Source organism: Mya arenaria, chromosome 5, assembly GCF_026914265.1.
Source record: "Mya arenaria isolate MELC-2E11 chromosome 5, ASM2691426v1".
Lineage (NCBI taxonomy): Eukaryota > Metazoa > Mollusca > Bivalvia > Myida > Myidae > Mya > Mya arenaria.
Window position 1 is genome coordinate 34,715,473 of NC_069126.1, and position 18,492 is coordinate 34,733,964.

General features: G+C 34.4%; 1 protein-coding gene and 1 long non-coding RNA gene across 9 annotated transcripts; one reads left to right on the plus strand and one right to left on the minus strand.

The window, feature by feature from the left end:
* The first annotated feature begins 4,186 nt into the window (after positions 1-4,186).
* Positions 4,187-10,937, plus strand: LOC128234906 (uncharacterized). Of its 2 annotated transcripts, none has more exons than XR_008261064.1 (3): positions 4,187-4,371; positions 5,537-5,606; positions 6,304-10,937. It is a non-coding gene; the product is annotated as an uncharacterized LOC128234906 (long non-coding RNA). The 2 variants fall into 2 exon arrangements; XR_008261065.1 differs by having other exon boundaries at positions 5,542-5,606.
* Positions 10,938-14,758: 3,821 nt separating this feature from the next.
* Positions 14,759-18,047, minus strand: LOC128236088 (uncharacterized). 7 transcript variants are annotated; one of them, XR_008261255.1, is made up of 4 exons: positions 17,951-18,047; positions 17,284-17,349; positions 15,843-15,945; positions 14,759-15,598 (listed from the first exon to the last, which is right to left on the minus strand). XR_008261255.1 is itself a non-coding variant. In XM_052950939.1 (4 exons), the coding sequence occupies exons 1-4, from the start codon at positions 17,771-17,773 to the stop codon at positions 15,069-15,071; spliced, it is 705 nt and encodes a 234-aa protein (XP_052806899.1). In that variant the 5' UTR covers positions 17,774-17,850; the 3' UTR covers positions 14,759-15,068. The 7 variants fall into 7 exon arrangements, 6 of the variants coding, with proteins under 6 accessions (XP_052806899.1, XP_052806898.1, XP_052806896.1 ...); XM_052950939.1 differs by lacking the exon at positions 17,951-18,047 and adding an exon at positions 17,743-17,850 and having other exon boundaries at positions 15,843-15,920; XM_052950938.1 differs by lacking the exon at positions 17,951-18,047 and adding an exon at positions 17,743-17,844.
* Positions 18,048-18,492: the final 445 nt, after the last annotated feature.

The following is an 18,492-nucleotide window of genomic DNA, read 5'->3' on the forward strand; positions in this document are numbered from 1 at the left end:
GCAGGTTTCTGTGTTTTGGTTTATAGGCGAAACATTTGTCAAACGCGTGTGTTTCATTTACGTACTAATTTATGCAGGTTTCGTTGGTATGGTTTACCAGCCAGTCATGTGTTTATGTTGTGTGTAAATACGCTTGCATATAGGTGTCGGTGCTTTGGTTTACTGGCCAGATATGTGACAAGCTTGTTTATTACGCGTAAGTATGCTTGTTTGCCGGTGCCTTTGCTTTGCTTCACCAGCCACTCATGTGTCAATGTTGTTTCAGTTCTAACTTAGTAGATGACAGTGCTTGTGTCCACTAGCCATTCGATGTCTTTTTTGCAAGTACCCTTGCATGCAGGAGCCGATGCGTTAGTTCATTAAATCAAGCACGTTTGTATTCGTCAGGATGTTATGTCACTTTCTACGATATCATTTGATGCCACCCTTTAAACATATCTTGTTTATTTATGTTATAATGATATTGACAAAACGTTGCACGGTTTAGTTTAAAGAAAATGACCGCTTATTGTTTAAGCATACTTTTTCTCTTTATTTAGTTTGTAGACTTTAAAAAAGCATTTGGTTCCATCAAATGTCAAACTTGTTCTTAAGCAAATACGTATTTTGTACTGAAAAAAAAGCTTTTGTAAAACAAATAATCTTTCAACAACTAAACATAAAAACTATTGACTCATCAATTTCACATTCTTCGTTTCTATGCATGAAAAAGATAGCACCAAAACCGTATAGCCTAACTGAGCGTTAAATCATAGTGTTCCTAGCAGACTGTTTAAAAGTTACATCCAAGATGATGGCATACATGTAAAAACATGTTGTTTTTTTCTTTTCAGTTTGTGAACTAGGTTGACTTTTAAGCAACAATTAAATATTTAGGCCACATGGTATTCATCATGGCATCCATCATGGCATCCACTATGTACTTAAAAATTAGCGTATCTGCTAGGTTACATAAACTAAACGAAGATTTCAATTTTATACTTTTGAGTGTATACTATTGATATCAATGGTAGCTTTATCAGTAAAATATGGTAAAATAATGCAATCCGATTTCTCCAAACTCTCGTTTAATCACTTACGGTTACGCTGGCGTGTAAGCATTAAATTATCAATATATTTATACCTCAACTTCCATTCCTTCAACGAACTGCCTTTCTGCAAATGCGATAATCATCCGATGAACGCAACATCATCGGATATTTTCGGATTGAGTACTCGTATAACAATATACATGAGAATTGAAAAAAAAAATTATCGTGTTATTGTTTGTGTTGTAGGTCCCGAATAACTTCAATCAACATTTTAAAAAAATGTTTATTTATGATATGTTTAATGTATTGTTGTCATAAGAGTTTCAATTTTACATTTAAAACTGATTATAAGATCATGTATTGATCTCTTCCCGCGTTATTCTGACGTAATTTGATATACTGTTTCCGGTTACGGTCGGGTCGTTCTATTTACAAAATGGCTAAGAAAAAATCAATGTTGGTTTTGTTTTTTTAATGAAATGGAGTATGCTGAAACAATTCTTAAATGATAAACTAAAAATCAAACTTACGCTGTTCACTTGAAGAGTTAATCCACTTAAAATGTTAATATTTCATAATTTAGTCACAGTCAGTGGTGTATTTCATTATTCATTACAAAACAAAAATCGAATTAGCTAAACAAAGGAGAACTTCTGTTAAATGCAAACGTTTACATCTGTGTTCCTTACATAAAGTAATATAATATATATATATATATATATATATATATATATATATATATATATATATATATATATATATATATATATATATATATATATATATTCTACAGCTACAGGTAAAATTCCGTTTGTTTTGCTTGTTTTGCTTATGTCAAGGCCATCTTTTTACCACAACTAAACACATTGAGGAAACATGATTTGAGGTTACATTACACTACAGCATTTATGTTGACTGAATTACTTGGCCTTAAGTAGGATAACAGTAGCCTATATGATACCCTGGGTAAATCAGCTGTAAAAATCTCGTACTCATGAATAATTAATAAGGTGAAATCCAGCCGCTTGATTGGTCGCATGAGACGCACCTCATGCGGTGTGGAAATGGCGAAGAAGTTACGGATCAAATCTCGGTTCGAAATAATTCAATGAGATTACGGCTTACATATCATTTTAGGCAGGATATTGTTAGATACGCCGATAACTCTTCACAAGGGAGATTTTTTTCCTTTTTGTTATCGCCTATTTCATTGGTCGGAAAATGCTTATGAATATTCAAGATTTACGACGTTTCCCTAGCCAATTTGCGCAGGGTTAGGATACGCTGGGTTTGTTTGTTGCTGATGACTGCCATCTCGCTCTGTATGGAGCGGTGTTCGGTTCAAAAATTATATTGGCAATTTGTTAACATTTATATGCTTTATTAATAATCTGTTTCAATACATTTCATTCATGTAATGTTTAATTCGTTGTAATAAAGTGTTAAATCGTAATTTACATTTCTGTAACTGGCTAGCTATTTTCATGATGTTTCAAGGTATGACGTCACCATTGCGTCATATGTACTTCCGTTGTGTGGAAAATTCTCAATAAAAAATAATGTTTTTTTTTATGACTGATAGACATGTTTTCGCATGCTCAATACACTGTAAATCAAAAATATCATTATTCCTGAAACTTTTATACCTTGAGTTTCTATTAATGCTTGATTTATCATTAAGAATAGAGATTTAAGCATAAACTGCTGCCCTATAGTAATACGGTCATTTTGAAATAACTTGACCCCCCTTTTTTATTGGCTTAAAAGGTAATTTAAAGCGTGTACTTCAAGAATATATATGTTTATCATAGTCTGCATTCGCTAGAAATGCCTTTAAATGTTGTCTAAAAATAATCGTTTCACATTGAATTATAGAGGAAATGACAATGGTGGTGTGTAACCTAAAAGAGACCAAACTGCTTTGTTTAAAAAGTGTCATTTTTGGCAAGAAATGTATTTAATTTCACTATTTCTGGCAAATTTTCACAATTAAATGCATTTATCTTGTCCGGTTGATCAAAATATGCTATTTCCTGGTTTTCAAAACTCGCCTATTTTTGTAAAAAAAATGAGTCGTCTGCAACCTTACGAGCACTGAAAATGTCCAAATTTGGTGAAAATTTGACTGAAAGAACTTGAAATGTGTGCAAAGATGTGTAGAACTGCCCCATTTGATGCTTAAAATGCCATTTGAGTCGAGGTTCAGTTGAAAAACCTCAAAGAATGGCATTTGGGGCCAAAACGCCTTAGAAAATACAGACGCACAGGCACTTGGGTGACAGGCAGTATAACTGGAAAACCTGACACGGACTATCAGATTGAGCTAGTTTTGGGTGTATTTATGTATGAAGGACTAATCGAAAGAGTTTTTCATAAGAAATGCAGGGACTGGTTTAGTTATAGGTATGACGTTACCATTGCGTCATATGTACTTCCGTTGTGTGGAAAATTCTCAATAAAAAAATAATGTTTTTATGACTGATAGACATGTTTTCACATGCTCAATACACTGTAAATCAAAAATATCATTATTCCTGAAACTTTTATACCTTGAGTATCTATTATTGCTTGATTTATCATTTAGAATAGTGATTTAAGCATAAACTGCTGCCCTATAGTTAAAAGGTCATTTTGAAAGAACTGTCATGGCGGACTGTGCAATTTTTAGAGTTTGTTTTTCAAGTGGAGAGATTTTTCTAAGGAATAACTTGACCCCCCTTTTTTAATGGCTTAAAGAGTAATTTAAAGCGTGTACTTTAAGAATATATATGTTTATCATAGTCTGCATTCGCTCGAAATGCCTTTAAATGTTGTCTAAAAATAATCGTTTCACATTGAATTATAGAGGAAATGACAATGGTGGTGTGTAACCTTCAAACCGCTATGTGTCTAATGCCTAACAAACCGCAAACGGGCCTAACTCGATTTCGATTACGAAACTAAACATGTAAATGTCAACTTATCACTGAAATGTTACTTCGTTTGATTTCAAATTGTCTTCTTAAATAGCAAATCAGAATATGTCTATTGCTTAAGTTCAAACCGTGATTCGATATTACAAGAATTTGATTACGAAACTGAAGATGAGCTTATCAATGCTAGCTCCAACTAATCACTGAAAAGTTACTTCCCCTTACTTTGAAATTGCCATTTGTACTATTGTGGAAATCACAGGCATCTGGAGCATTGAGTTCCTAAAATACCTCGGCCAGTATCAAACAGGAATTGGCCTCGGAAATGATAAGGTCCATCATGGCCTACCAAGGAGATGTTCAAACACCCAAGCGATATGTTAGACCAAAGACAGGGTGAGGGGAGAACTATTGCCACCTATTTGTGTGTAAGTGTTATTTTATATACCTGATATATTTTATTACAATATAAAAAATGCCCATATGAGAAACTTAATGAAAATGTCTTTTATTTTTAGGGGGTGGGGTTAAGTCTGCTTCCAATTGACAGATCCTGAGATAGTAAATAATAATTTTTGAGCTCCAGTGACCAGTGGAAAAATTAAGAACACAAATACTTTATAAATTTGATTTCTTTGAAATACAAATAAGTCTAAATCTGACTTTACTTAGATTGATAATAGGTAAGACTTTCTTATAATGCACCAGTCAATTGTAGTCCACCCAAATGGCCGTCAATGAGTCTTTTGACGTTTTATAGATTATGGCAGACTCGTGACAGGGATACACATGAAATGTCAAAATAATAAAAAAGTATCCCTGATCGCTCATTATTGTAGCTACAGTCAATTGTAACCACGGCCCCCCAGGTCTGGGGGTATACTGGGGATAGCCGAGGAAACGGGCCGTGTTTTTACCTTTCAGGTGGCCCTGCAGTGCCGCGTGAATGCGTTGGTTTGATCTTCGCTTTAAATATAGTGGGGAATGAACCTTACCTAGGGTCCCTGGGGTGCAGGGTTATTTGGCGGGGATTTGACCAACTGTACATTCCCGAAGGGCAAGGATTTAAGTCGGGGTTGGCTTGACCAAAAGTCAAAGTCCCTGCTATTCCCCGGACCTGGGGGGGGGGGGGGGCAGTGGTTACAATTGACTGGTGCATAAACACAGTGTTTTTACAAACTTCATTTTTTATAATTAAAATTTACTTTTCTTTAAGTTTAACCATAGACGTTTGGTTTATATGTCCGTGCTAAAACATACCTCTTCTCCAAATATAATCTTTGACTGTTAGTGACATAGTTAAATACATTTACTCATCAAAGTTGTAGAGTGTTTTGATAACTGAGAGCTCAATGTTATGGCACAATTGGATGCCTGTTCACTAATATAGCTCTCAAAATGAATTAGATCATCATGCTAGTGGTCTAGCAAAATGGGTTTGAACACAAAAACCAGCACACATTTCTTTCAAGGTTAAATTCTAAAATATCAACCATTGGTGGTGATGCAGAAACATTGCAAGATGCTGACATTTTTACTGTGTCAATGAATATTGCAGACATTTAAATTTCAATCTTATCGTTATTTTCAAAGGGCAGTATGGTACCAGTGGTGTGGCCGGCTCAGAATTCCTGGCTTGTTCTGATGAAAAATGGCAGAAGGGGTAATGCTTGTTTTTTTCAATTATTCAACAATTAGTACCCTACTGGTTTTAACCAAAATGTACTTGCATGTTTGTACAATTAATCAACAAAGAATGATGGTTATATCAACATTGTATTGGAATTTCAACATGATAACAATTCCATTTTACATCAAGTCTTAAATTTGGTCCAAAGCTTAAAGCTGCTCTCTCACAGATTGACAGTTCTTCTTGGTCGTTGACAGTTCTTCTTGGTCGTATCTCAAAAGCCTTTTAATTGATATCAAAGAAGTAAGGGAGGTGAATATTTAAATTAAATATATACAAATAGATGGCTTAAAGCAACATGGAAAAACGATTTTTTCAGCAGTTTTCCAAACAATTGAAATCTGTCAAATTATGTGTGACCTTATTTGACTAAATTGAAGGATTTATGCCAAATTTTCAAACTTGAATATAAAAGGCTGTGATATGATATTATGTCAGCAGTCTAATATAACTTTCTAGACATTTGCACAATAATTGCCAATTTGCTTGTTAAAAGACAAAAATAAAAAAGGTCAGAACAGTAAATCGGTGAGGATGCAGCCTTAAAATGGTGTGGCACTTAATAGTTTTTGAATAATTTCTATATATGTTATTGTACAGGCTTTTAAAATAATTGATCTGAAAATCTCATTCCTATAAGTTCCGTTATATTTTATGATTTTTATTTCAGGCAGTGGAATGCAATCAAATATGCCATTGTACTGAGGATTGACCTGCAATACATGGAAAACATGTAACACAACTGCAAAGCCAATCTGGAAGGGAAAATAAGTATAAGATGTAAACAAAGTAGAACAACATGTTCAGTGGAACAACTTGATATTTGATGACTTACATACTGATGTGAAGTTGTAGATAATAGTCAACTGTTGGCCAGTGATTAGTAAATACAAAAAGTATCATTAAACCCTCGATGCTTGTAGCAATACAATCCGAAGCTGGACATTTACTTTACAACCTAGATAGAGCCAGTCTCCTTAATTATGCTTGGTAGTGCTACTCAGTGGTAACCCTCTTGCAGTCAACTTTTAAATAGTTAAATATCTTTTTCAGAGTATTTGAGTGAACTTTACATTTAATCCGGGCACATATTTCTTCACTGTGGATCATTTTAACTGTGGAAAGTGCATATTTATATATATTCATGCAACTGTGTGGTAAAGAATTCATCTATGCTTAAAACGGTTTTCATAAGAAGGAGAGAAGATAACAGAAACAGAAACAGATGGAATTGGCAGATTAATTAAAGAAAAACGATTTTGTTTAGTTCAATTTAAAATAATTAAGTCCTAATAGGGCACATGCCATATTGTAAATTGGGCTCTTTAAAATGTGAAAAGGTGAATGTGGTCTAGAGGATAAGCCTAGGTGTCAGCCTCAAATCCAAGGTTGTGGATTGACGGTTCAAGCCCCACCAAGATACTTTCTGATGGCCTCAGAAAAAGGATGTCTGTACTAGTTTCTACTAAGGCCACAGACTTGAGAGTGATTATGCAAGCTTTCAGCTTGCGTAGCAATCTGGCTGAAATGATTATGTTTAAAATAAGATACTTGCTGACTTTCAAACAGTTTTTTCCATTTGTGTTGTTTTGTTTTTCAGTCTGTAAGAATGTTTATTAGAAGTGATGAGCATTGCTTACTGCAACTAAAATTAATTTTTAGCTTGACTATTCGAAGAATAGGTGGGCAATACTACTCGCCCCAGCGTCGGCGTCCGGTTAAAGTTTTGGGGCAAGTTGGGATTTTCGCTACAATACTCTTCATTCAATTGACTTAATACTTCACACCAGGGCCATCACATGATGAGGTTAGATAACTCCATATTATTCTTTACACAGATTATGGCCCATGATTGACTATGGAACTTAGGTTAAAGTTTTAGGGCAGGTTGGGATATTTATAAATAACTTCTATACCCTTTATTCAATTGACTTTATACTTCACACAGTTGTTCAGGACCATCACACAATGAGGTTACATAACCCCATATTATCCTTAATACAAGTTATGGCCCCTGATTGACTTAGGTTAAAGTTTTAGGGCAGGTTAAAGTTTTAGGGCAAGTTGGGATTTTCACTTAAAACTCCAATACCATTCATTCAATTGACTTAATACTTCACACAGTTATTCAGAGCCATCACATAATAAGGTTAGATAACTCCATATTATCTTTTATACAAATTATGGCCCTTGATTGACTATGGAACTAAGGTTAAAGTTTTAGGGCAGGTTGGGATATTTATTAATTATTTCTATACCCTTCATTCAATTGACTTAATACTTCACACAATTGTTCAGGACCGTTACTCAATGAGGTTACATAACTCCATATCCTTAATACAATTGCCCCTGATTGACTTAGGTTAAAGTTTTAGGCAAGTAAAAGTTAAGGGGAAGTTGGGATTTTAATAAAAAAAAACTTCTATACCGTTCATTCAATGCACTTAATAAAATTCAAAATTATTTACGACCATCTTACAACAAGCAACATAACTCCATTTTAACCCTTAATACAAATTGTGGCCCTTGTTTTTTTTTTATTGTTTTTTTAAATTTCTTTTGAAAGGCATATTTGTATATTCTTAACTACATTTTCATATGGGAAATCAAGTTATTTGAATGACTTGGGTCATTGTTCGGGCGGGCTGGTGGGAGGGCAGCTTCAAAGTCACCTCATGTATTGAATTATTTTAGTTGGGTTTGACATAAAGAGACCAAACTTGGTAATATTACATCGTTATTGTATTCACTTTTAAGTCAAAGTGGCGTAGTCAAGCGCGCTGCCTTATGACGGCTCTTGTCTTTATTAAGTTGAATTTAATGCACATAACATGACTTGTGATTTTACTGATACAATTTTAGCTCACCAGAGCAGGATGTGCTCAAGGTGAGCTATTGTGATCGGTCTTTGTCCATCATCTGTCCGTCAACAATTGCTTAACAAACATCTCCTCTGAAACTATCTGGCGAAATTCAATGAAACTTCACTGGAAGCTTCCTTGGGTGTCCCTCTAAAAAAATACAACAAAGGGTTACAATTGATTAACAACAAGAACAACAACAAAATGGCCTACTTCCTGTTTTGCTTTAAAAAAACAGCTCCTCTGAAACTACCAATCCAATTCAATGAAACTTTACAGGAAGCTTCCTTGGGTGACCTACAAATTACAACAAGGGTTCACGATTGATCAACAACAACAACAAAATGGCCAACTTCCTGTTTTGCTTAAAAAAACATATCCTTTAAAACTACCAGTCCAAATTCAATGAAACTTTACAGGAAGCTTCCTAGGGTAACCTTGTACAAAAATACAACAAGGGGTCATGATTGATCAACAACAACAACAACAATCTGATGTTAAAATATTTTTTTAGTTATGTAAAGTTTACTCTTATGCAAGGGCTGCAAACCTTGCTCTATGGTCTCCCTTTCTGTTGAACAGTGTATTGTCTATTTTTAGTTTTTCTATTTTTAGTAACAAGGGATTAAATGTTATATTTTTACTTTTTTAGGTAACAAAAGCACAAAGTGCTGAAGGTGAGCTTTTGTGATCGGTCTTTGTCCGGCGTCTGGCCGTCAGTCCGTCCGTCAGTCAGTCCGTCTGTTCGTCAACAATTGCTTAAATAATTTCTCCTCTGAAACTACCTGGCTAAATTCAATGAAACTTCTCAGAAAGCTTCCTTAGGTGACCATCTACTAAAACACAACAAGGGATCACGATTGATCAACAACAACAACAACAAAATGGCTGACTTCCTGTTTTGCTTAAAAAAACATCTCCTCTGAAACTACCGCTTCAAATTCAATGAAACTTTACAAGAAGCTTCCTTGGGTGACCCTCTATAAAAAAACAACAAGGAGTCACGATTGATCAACAACAACAATGACAGCAACAACAACAAAATGGCTGACTTTTTTAGCTTTAAAAATCATCTCCTCTTAAACTACAGTTCTAAATTCAATGAACTTTACAGGCAGCTTCCTTGTGTGACCTTCTACAAAAATACAACAAGGGGTCACGATTAATCAACAACAACAACAATTACAGCAACAACAACAAAATGGCTAACTTCCTATTTTGCTTTGAAAAAATATCTCCTCTAAACCTACCAGTCCAAATTCTATTAAACTTTACAGAAAGCTTCCTTAAGTGACCCTCTATAAAAAAAAATACACCAAAGATCATGATTGACCAACAACATCAAAATGTTAAAACTGATAGTTTTGTAAAGTTTACTCTTGAAGCAAGGGCAGCTAATCTTGCTACATGGTCTCCCTTTTTGATGGAGATTCCACTTTTTTCTATTTTAGTAACAAGGGAGTAAATTTTAAATTGTATTAAGTCTTAAACAGTCACTTAAATTTATTGCTCATTTTTTTTGGTTCATAGATTCAAATAATTATTATAAACTTTATTCTTTAGAAGGAATTTCATTTTTACTAAATAATAAATTTAATAATCAGACTTTCCCATTGTACTTCATGTAGATTATTCTAAGCTACAATCTTATCTTCTGTGTGGATAGTGAATAAGCCTTTATGGATTTAAAGAAAATTTGGTTTTGAACATGTGAAGGAAGGTGATGTTGACATAGATGGAAGAAGCAATGATATTAGTGGAAGGTGCTTAATGTATTCTGATATTTGTTTATTAGAGCTTAAGGCACTTTATTGATTTTATTGGATGGTGCATTGTTTGTTGTTTGTGTATCTATCCTAAAAACTCTTTCAGTGTGCTTGCAATTTAACATAGTTTTGTTAGTGTGCAGGCAATTGAAGAAGTCCTGTGTGTGTGCAGGCAATTGAACAAAGTCCTGTCAGTGTGCAGGCAACTGAAAAAAGTCCTGTCATTGTGCAGGTATCTGTACCAAGTGCTGTCAGTGTGCAGTCAATTATCAAGTCCTGTCAGTGTGCAGGTAACTGAACAAAATCCTGTCAGTATGCAGATATGAGAATAAAATTCTGTCAGTGTGTAGTCATTCATCAAGTCCTGTCAGTGCGCAGGCAACTGAATGAAATCCTGTCAGTGTGAAGTCAATCACCAAGTCCTGTCAGTGTGCATGAAACTGTGACAAGTCCTGTCAGTGTGCAGGCAACTGTGACAAGTCCTGTCATTGATTATCCAGGCAACATGTTAGATCAGTATATTTTTCAATATTCTTTGAGAACAAATATCAAGCTTTATTGATTACAACGGTTAAACTCTTTTACTCAGGTGAGCGATTTAAGGGCCATCATGGCCCTCTTGTTATTTCATTGATTGTATGGGTGTATTTTCTAAAATCATTGAATGATGTAATAAAAGTTATTCTGAATTTCCTTGTTCTTGTTCGAAGAAAATGTGTTGAGGTTTTGGCAAAGCATAGTGTCCTCATCATTGTTTTGTGCAAGTCAAAAACATTCAAACAATGTAATAAAAAAACATACAGTCAAGCCAAGTACTCAAGAGGCATAAGGTTATTGCCAAAGAGACTGGTGATTTATTTAGACAAATAAAATGCATAGAAAGATCTATAACTTGGTTGCATAGTTATGCTTTAGTTCTCTTCTTGTTAGTTTATGGTGAAGACTGGGACATTCAGTATTTTTATAATTAAGATTTAATTTTGTATTGGCAACTTAAAGCCATGAATAAGGGGTAAAAAACAGAAAGATTGTGTAGTCTCCCAAAATACTCAATGCACTTAAAAGGGCTTTGCACAGAAATGAAATTAAAAATAGGAGCAAAACCTAAATTATAATCAATATTACATTGGATTGCATACTGATGGCTCCATCATTGCTTGTCTAATTTTTTGAAATAAGATTAAGGGACATAAGCATGTTGATCAAATCTGAGAGTTATTCGAATTACCAGTATACTTGTTTGCATTTTATGGAGCTGGACATTAAAAAAGTCATTATGTGAACAGTGATCTATTATAAAGGCAAATTATTCAAAAAAGGTTGTTAAGTGTTATTGAGAAAAGGTCTGGTGAACATTGATGAAAAGCTTAGTAACCTAGCTAAATAGTTTGTTTTAGGCTTTTATTTACCAAAAATAAATGTTCACTTGAGTATCTTATCAGTTACTGTTTTGGTTGTTATTTTTTTAATAAAAAAGGACAATTTACTCATATATACTAATAATTATTGATTTAGATAAATATTTTGTGTATGGAATCTTTTAATGAGAGTGTTTATTCAAAGCCTAAAAGAAAAAGTGAGCTCTATGTGAAGCATGATCTATCGTGATCAAATACTATTTGAAGACAAATCATGTTCTGCCAACTTAGCCAACACAAAGATTTGGACGAACTCCCACGCACTTGTATGGTATATTATTCATTGAGCATTGAGTGGCAAGTCACCACCCTATCCCAGCCCAACATAACTTTTTACACAAAAATGTTGAGTTTGCAGCCCGAACCCAATAATGCTGCATCAAAGGCATGCATGGGTATCAACTGATAAAGCTGACTGGGGGAGGGGGGGGGGGGGGGGCAAGCTCACGCCCACTCTATTACAACCCACAGAGTTCTAGAAAATGCAATCAATGTTCTTGTTTTTAAACAGAATAGGTATGTTTTTTTGAATGGCAAGGAAAGCTGAAAACACACGCAATCTATAACTTCTAACTTACTTTACATAGGGTAATCGTAAGCTGGTTGAGAAAATGCTAACATTTAGTCCATACATGCATTTAATTTGATATATTGGTTGATGCATGCCATGAACAATATGACCATTTTGATTATTGTCAAGTACATTTTCTGTGTGTTCACGATTTTTCTAGAGGAAAAAGTGTACTTCAGGTATAAAAAACATCTAAATATTCAAATGCGAACATTCTTTCATGTTACAATAAATCTCTTCTCTTAAACAAGCACATTTAATTTAACACTATCCATTTCCTTGTTGTTACAATGGGCCGGATTGAAAATGGTGTTAATCGCCATATAGTAATTTCTTATATCCCTAATACTATTTACGTGGTCTATCTCGAAGCTTGGCAGAGAAGGCAGAGTTGTTACGATTGCTAAAATACATGTAGGTTGTTCCTAAAATCATGCCATTTGTCATTTTCTGATATTTCCAAATGAAAATGTATTATCTATTTACAGAAGCATAAAATCACATCGATATTTCTGTAGTTGTTTACACAGGGACAAATTGAAAATTGGAATTTGCTACATAAAGTCTCCGACTACAGAATTGGATGATTGAATTCGGCTTGTTTGTCTTAAACCAATATAGCTATACCAACATATTGCATACCATTATAAAAGGTAAAGACTCCTCTTTTCATGTCACCTTTTGAAAAATGGATTATTTCTATGTTGATTAAACAATTTAAATAAAACCGGAATCTACCATGAAATATAATAATTTTAAGTTACATACCTTGTTTCTTTCTTGTATATCAAAGACATTAATTATCTTTAGATGTGTTGTTTATCTCATTATATGTACCCAAAATGATATTAATCAACATTTTAGACACAAACAATGAGCCAGATGCCTTGGTTTGAAATCATATTTGGACAACGCATCGATGTAACAATTATCTACTACTGGTCAAATGAACGTATAAGTTCACCTTATTACAAACGTGAGCTACATGTATATTTTAAGCACTATGGTCAAGTATTGTTACTACTTAGTATCTTAATGTTGTCAAACAATATGCACTTAATAATGTTGTCCATAGAAAGGGTCCACATATAAACAGCCACTTCAGTCATTTGACGTTTTTTGAATTTACTAAAAAATTGACATTTAGACACATTTAAATTAAAATACGTAAACCAAGAAAAGAAAAACAACATGAGTTTCACAGGACACACTTGAGGATGAAATTTCATAGCGGTAATATCAAGTATGCAAGTATCAGTTATTTTAGTTGGAACGCAAAAAAATTAAAGATGTCTCAATATTGACGTCAATGGTATATTTTGATGACTGGTAGCTTCAAAACTGTTTTTCGAATATTGAAAATGTAAAATCAGTCTCTAATTAAACCTATACTGTTTGATTTTATACCATATTTAAGACATTAACTCGAAAATATGTTCAGCGTTGCTTTCCACCTTAATATAATGCACCAGTCAATTGTAATAACAGCCCCCCTCCAGGTCCGGGGAATAGCAGGGACTTTGACTTCTGGTCCATCCAACCCAGCTAAAATCCCCGCCCTGCGGACACGAACAGATGGTAAAATGTCCCGCACCCCAGGGACCCTAGATAAGGCCCATTCCCCGCTATATTTAAAGCGAAGACATGACCAACGCATTCACCCAGCACTGTGGGGGCCACCTGAAAGGTAAAAACACGGCCCATTTCCCCGGTATACCCCCGGACCTGGGGGGCAGTGGTTACAATTGACTCAGTTGCATTAGCAAGCAACAAAACAACGTCAAATGACTCTGACGCGGTAGTCATTCTAAAATGCCGTGCAGGCTTTTTTTAAATGATGTTTAGCCTGTATATAAACATTACAAAAGAGCATGGACGGCATTTTAGACTGACTAATGACGCGGCCATTTACATGCGGACCCTTTATATGGATTATATATTATTACTTTCGTTTGCCAACATTACTTAATGAAAACAATACTTGACATTGGTACGGAAAATATCACTCACATTTGTAATAAGGTGACTTATACGTTCATTTGGGCAGTTGTAGATAATTGTTTCATCGGCCCTGTTGTCCCAACTTAGTATAAATGGCAATTTTAAAGTCAGGGGAAGTAACTTTTCCGTGATTAGTTGAAGCTAGCACTGACAAGCTCAACTTCAGTTTTGTATTGATCAAATTCTAGTTTTATCGTATTGCGGTTTGAACTTAAGCAAAAGACACATTCCGATTTGCAATAAATGAAGTAACATTTCAGTGTTGACATTTACATGTTTAGTTTCGTAATCGAGTTAAGCGTATTGCGGTTTGGTGTTTAGCGTCAAAAAAAAATAAAATTGTTTGTTTCCGCTAACATCTCCATAAAAAATAGAGAAGGTAGGTAGGCATAACTTTTTTTTCTATTTTTTTTTTTGAGAACCAGCATTCTGTACCAAACCCCAAGACCTATATCAGGTCTTCTGTAAAAAATTAAATAAAATGGTCAAATCTTAACATGTTCACATGAATAAATTCACATTTATTTAGAAAATTACCAAACAATCCACACAAAGGCACAAATCTTTCCTTTAGACATCAACACAATTTATCAGTTACAATGTTATGTATAATGTCTAATGCTTTCTTTAAAATTCAAAATAGTACACATTTTTCTTCAGATATAAACACACGGAAGTCAGATTTTGTATCGGTTTTTCGCTTTCAATCAATTAACAATGTTATCAAAGAAAATAGTAAAAAAAAAAATCACATTTCTATTCTCGGTGTCATTTCCACATATAATGTATATGAATGTTCCAATTGTGTTCAACAGGAATTATTTTCCATATGGGCGTTGGGTTATTGGATGTTTTCCATTATCCAGGCAGTTCTCACAAATAGGTAACACAGATTTGAATTTGGCTATCAAAGTGGTATCAATCACACCGCCAGTGTCCCCACAATGACAACACACATCCACTTTGTTGTTCAATTTATTTGCATAGGAACAAACTGCTATTGGGTTGCCACAAGTAAGTTTTCTGGATAGTACACCTCTTAAACTCAAGTAAGAAGGATGGGCAATAGGAGCCCCACAGGTAAAGGTGAATTCAGATATACATTTAGCTATCAAAAGGTTATGTTTGCATGTCAACTTGGTGCAACGGTAGTAGAGTTGAGGTTTATTACATTCACAGCAGTGAACGACTCCTCGTGCTGTTTGAGCGGTCATTGAGAAGGTTGGTTCCCTCAAGCTATGTCCTACAGCTGGTTGCCTCTGGCTCGGTCCTTCCGCTAGTATGGTAAGTCCCTCTGCAGCTGGATTGGTCTGTCCAACAACACGGCCAGGCACTGCAGATGGAACCTCTGAAACACAGAATATTAAAGTAGAACCCCCGCAAACAACTGAAGAAGCTTTATGCTTGAAATACCCTATATCAATATTTGCCAATTTTAAACAATTCAAGAGGGTCATAACTCTGCAGTGAACAGTGATATCTGGGTAAGCTATCAACCCTCTCTTCCCTCGTGCTTTACACATTAATTTTTGTTTTAGTTGAATGAGGCAGATTTTCAAAAATTAAATATAAAGTATAAGCTATTTTCTTACCATGTAAATCATCAGCATGGTCATGAACAGGTTGATCAGTGGCACTATTGCTGCTGGCTTGGTCAATATCAACATCATCTGGAATAGCAAATTGTTCAGCTCGCTGAAAAATTAACGAAGAAGGTAAACAATCTTGTGATCTTTTGCCTTGATCCTTTATACAAAGAAAAACAAACTTAAACGCAGCTAACACAATAACAATTAATATGTTTCAATAACAAACATTATCGATAATATTCAAATAAGATATTAAAATAAAAACAAGAAATTTAAATGTGATTAAAATTGATTGTCTGGTCTTTAATATAATACAATATCAAGATCAGTATGTGGTGTTTTTCTTTGCTCAACAAATGCACCATACATGCCATATTTTCTGTAGACTATTCAGGGGGATTTGTTCAGAAGGCTGAAAATTCAGGGGGATTTTTTAGCAGGTTTAAGTTTGCGAAATTTCAAAGTATATTTAGATGCGAAAGTACGAAAAAATGAATTCACATAATTATATTTCGCTATGAAAACCTCTTAACTTTTTCATTATACAGAATTATTTTATGTCATGATTTATCATATTCTTATGATACACTGTCATGTCATGCTGTAATACAATACTGTACATTAAATTTAACTTCCTCCAAAGTCTTTTAAAAAATTATGCTTAATACTATCAGCTATGATGATGTTCAGACACTAAGAGAATGGAATGAATTTTATTAATTTCTACCTTTTCCAAAATAGTAATATTTCTTTGCCTTTGATCATTTCTTCTAATTAATTGATCACTTGTTTTCTTTTGGTATTTATCAAACCTTTTTTAAACAGTCATTTCACCCTTGCGGAGTTGTTTCTTTACATTCAATTTCACTCACATACTGTGGTTTCACTTTGTCTGATGTAAAATATCTAAAAAAAAAAAAAATAATAATAATAATAATTCCGGGGGATTTTTATCTCCCGCCGGGAGACCGGGGGATGGATCGAAATTCCGGGGGATTTTTTCCCCCGCCGGGGGATATGGCATGTATGAATGCACTTAAGAAGTTCATTGATTTTTTTCACCATGAAGTACAGTAAATTTTAATATAATTATATCCAAACATGCTTTATTTCTTCCTGGTGAACAAGTTGTTCATTTAAATGGCTTGTGGTTTACAAATGTAAATACGAAGCCTAAAGCCAAGGTGATACCAGAGTGCTGAGACTCAGATACCAGAAATATCTGATGGTCTTCTGGCGCAACTTCATGCATAGTTGCTTTACACCTTGACTTGAAGTCTACCACAATCCAATCTTAATGACAACACTTAAGTCCCAAAAAACATTACTATAAAATGTGCAGTGTGAGCCACTCTCATCTTCAGCTTTACAAATCTGAATAAAAGTTTACCATGAAAAAAATATATACATAACTAAATAATAAATAATGATGATATACCAGTACCTGAAGACGGTATTTGCCCTCTATAGAAGCTTGACTTGTAGGCCTGTCGAGAGACTGCTGTTTGAGCTGCAATACGATAAGACCCAAATTTTATTACTAATTAAGTATTTAAATATGTTCAGTGTATCATGCAATGAAAACTTCAAGATTGAAATATACCGTAATCATTTGCTTAAACTGTTTCTTGTCCTGGACAGGGATGCACACCATCAAATGTTGTGTTTCATCAGTTTTTACTTAATGTTATGATCACTTAAGCCTGTCCTACCATGGAGACTATTTAATGTACTTATACTGCATAGTTGGTACTGTTAAAAGAATAGAAAGTGGCCTAAGAGTAAGAGAACAGATATTAACAATTGTCCGAAATATAAATCTGTCCGAATATATGCACACATGACTTTCTTCCATTTTACTAAGATAAGATGTAAAACAGTGTAGAAACAAGGCTAAAACCACATTCAAAATATCCATAGTTGTATCCGAGCATCTAGAGAACATCTCATCAGCAAGGATGAAGAGACCGAAAACAAATTTAACTGCAAAATGTAAACATAACCCCTTTAGGCCACATTACACCATTTATATTATAAACTGCATAAAATACAACTATGAAAACTATTTTAAGGCTGCAAATTGCTTGTGGCTCGAATTATCTTTGACATACCTTCTCGATTTCTTCTCAGGGATAGACCTGAGCCTTAGTCCACCTAAATGGCCGTCAACGAGTCTTTTGACGATTTGTTTAATATGGCAGACTCGTGACGTCCACCATCCCAGCAAAAAGTAGCGGTCCTTGCGCAGAGAATCCTCGCGGCCACAATTTTAAATTATCTCCGTTATAAATTCAAGTGTCGATTGTTTATCAAGTATCCCGATATCGGTAAATCTGGGACAAATCTGACTGGTTGTGTACATGTATAACGGCATTCGTGACCCATATTATAGTAATGTGAAAATAACAACTCTAATGACCAATTTAATCAAGTTCAGATCACTGTCGGATAAAAATTGAACAACTTTATTCAACATCAATGCATATTATTACAGTATATCATTTCGCCCGTTGTTAAATGGTAGAGAGTTGTAGCGTTACAGGGATACATAAGAAATGTCTAAATAATAAAAAGAGTATCCCTGATCGCTCATTATTGTAGCTAACCTGAGCCTCTCATCAAGACTTCAAAGGCATTGGCAGCTTTTTTTGTA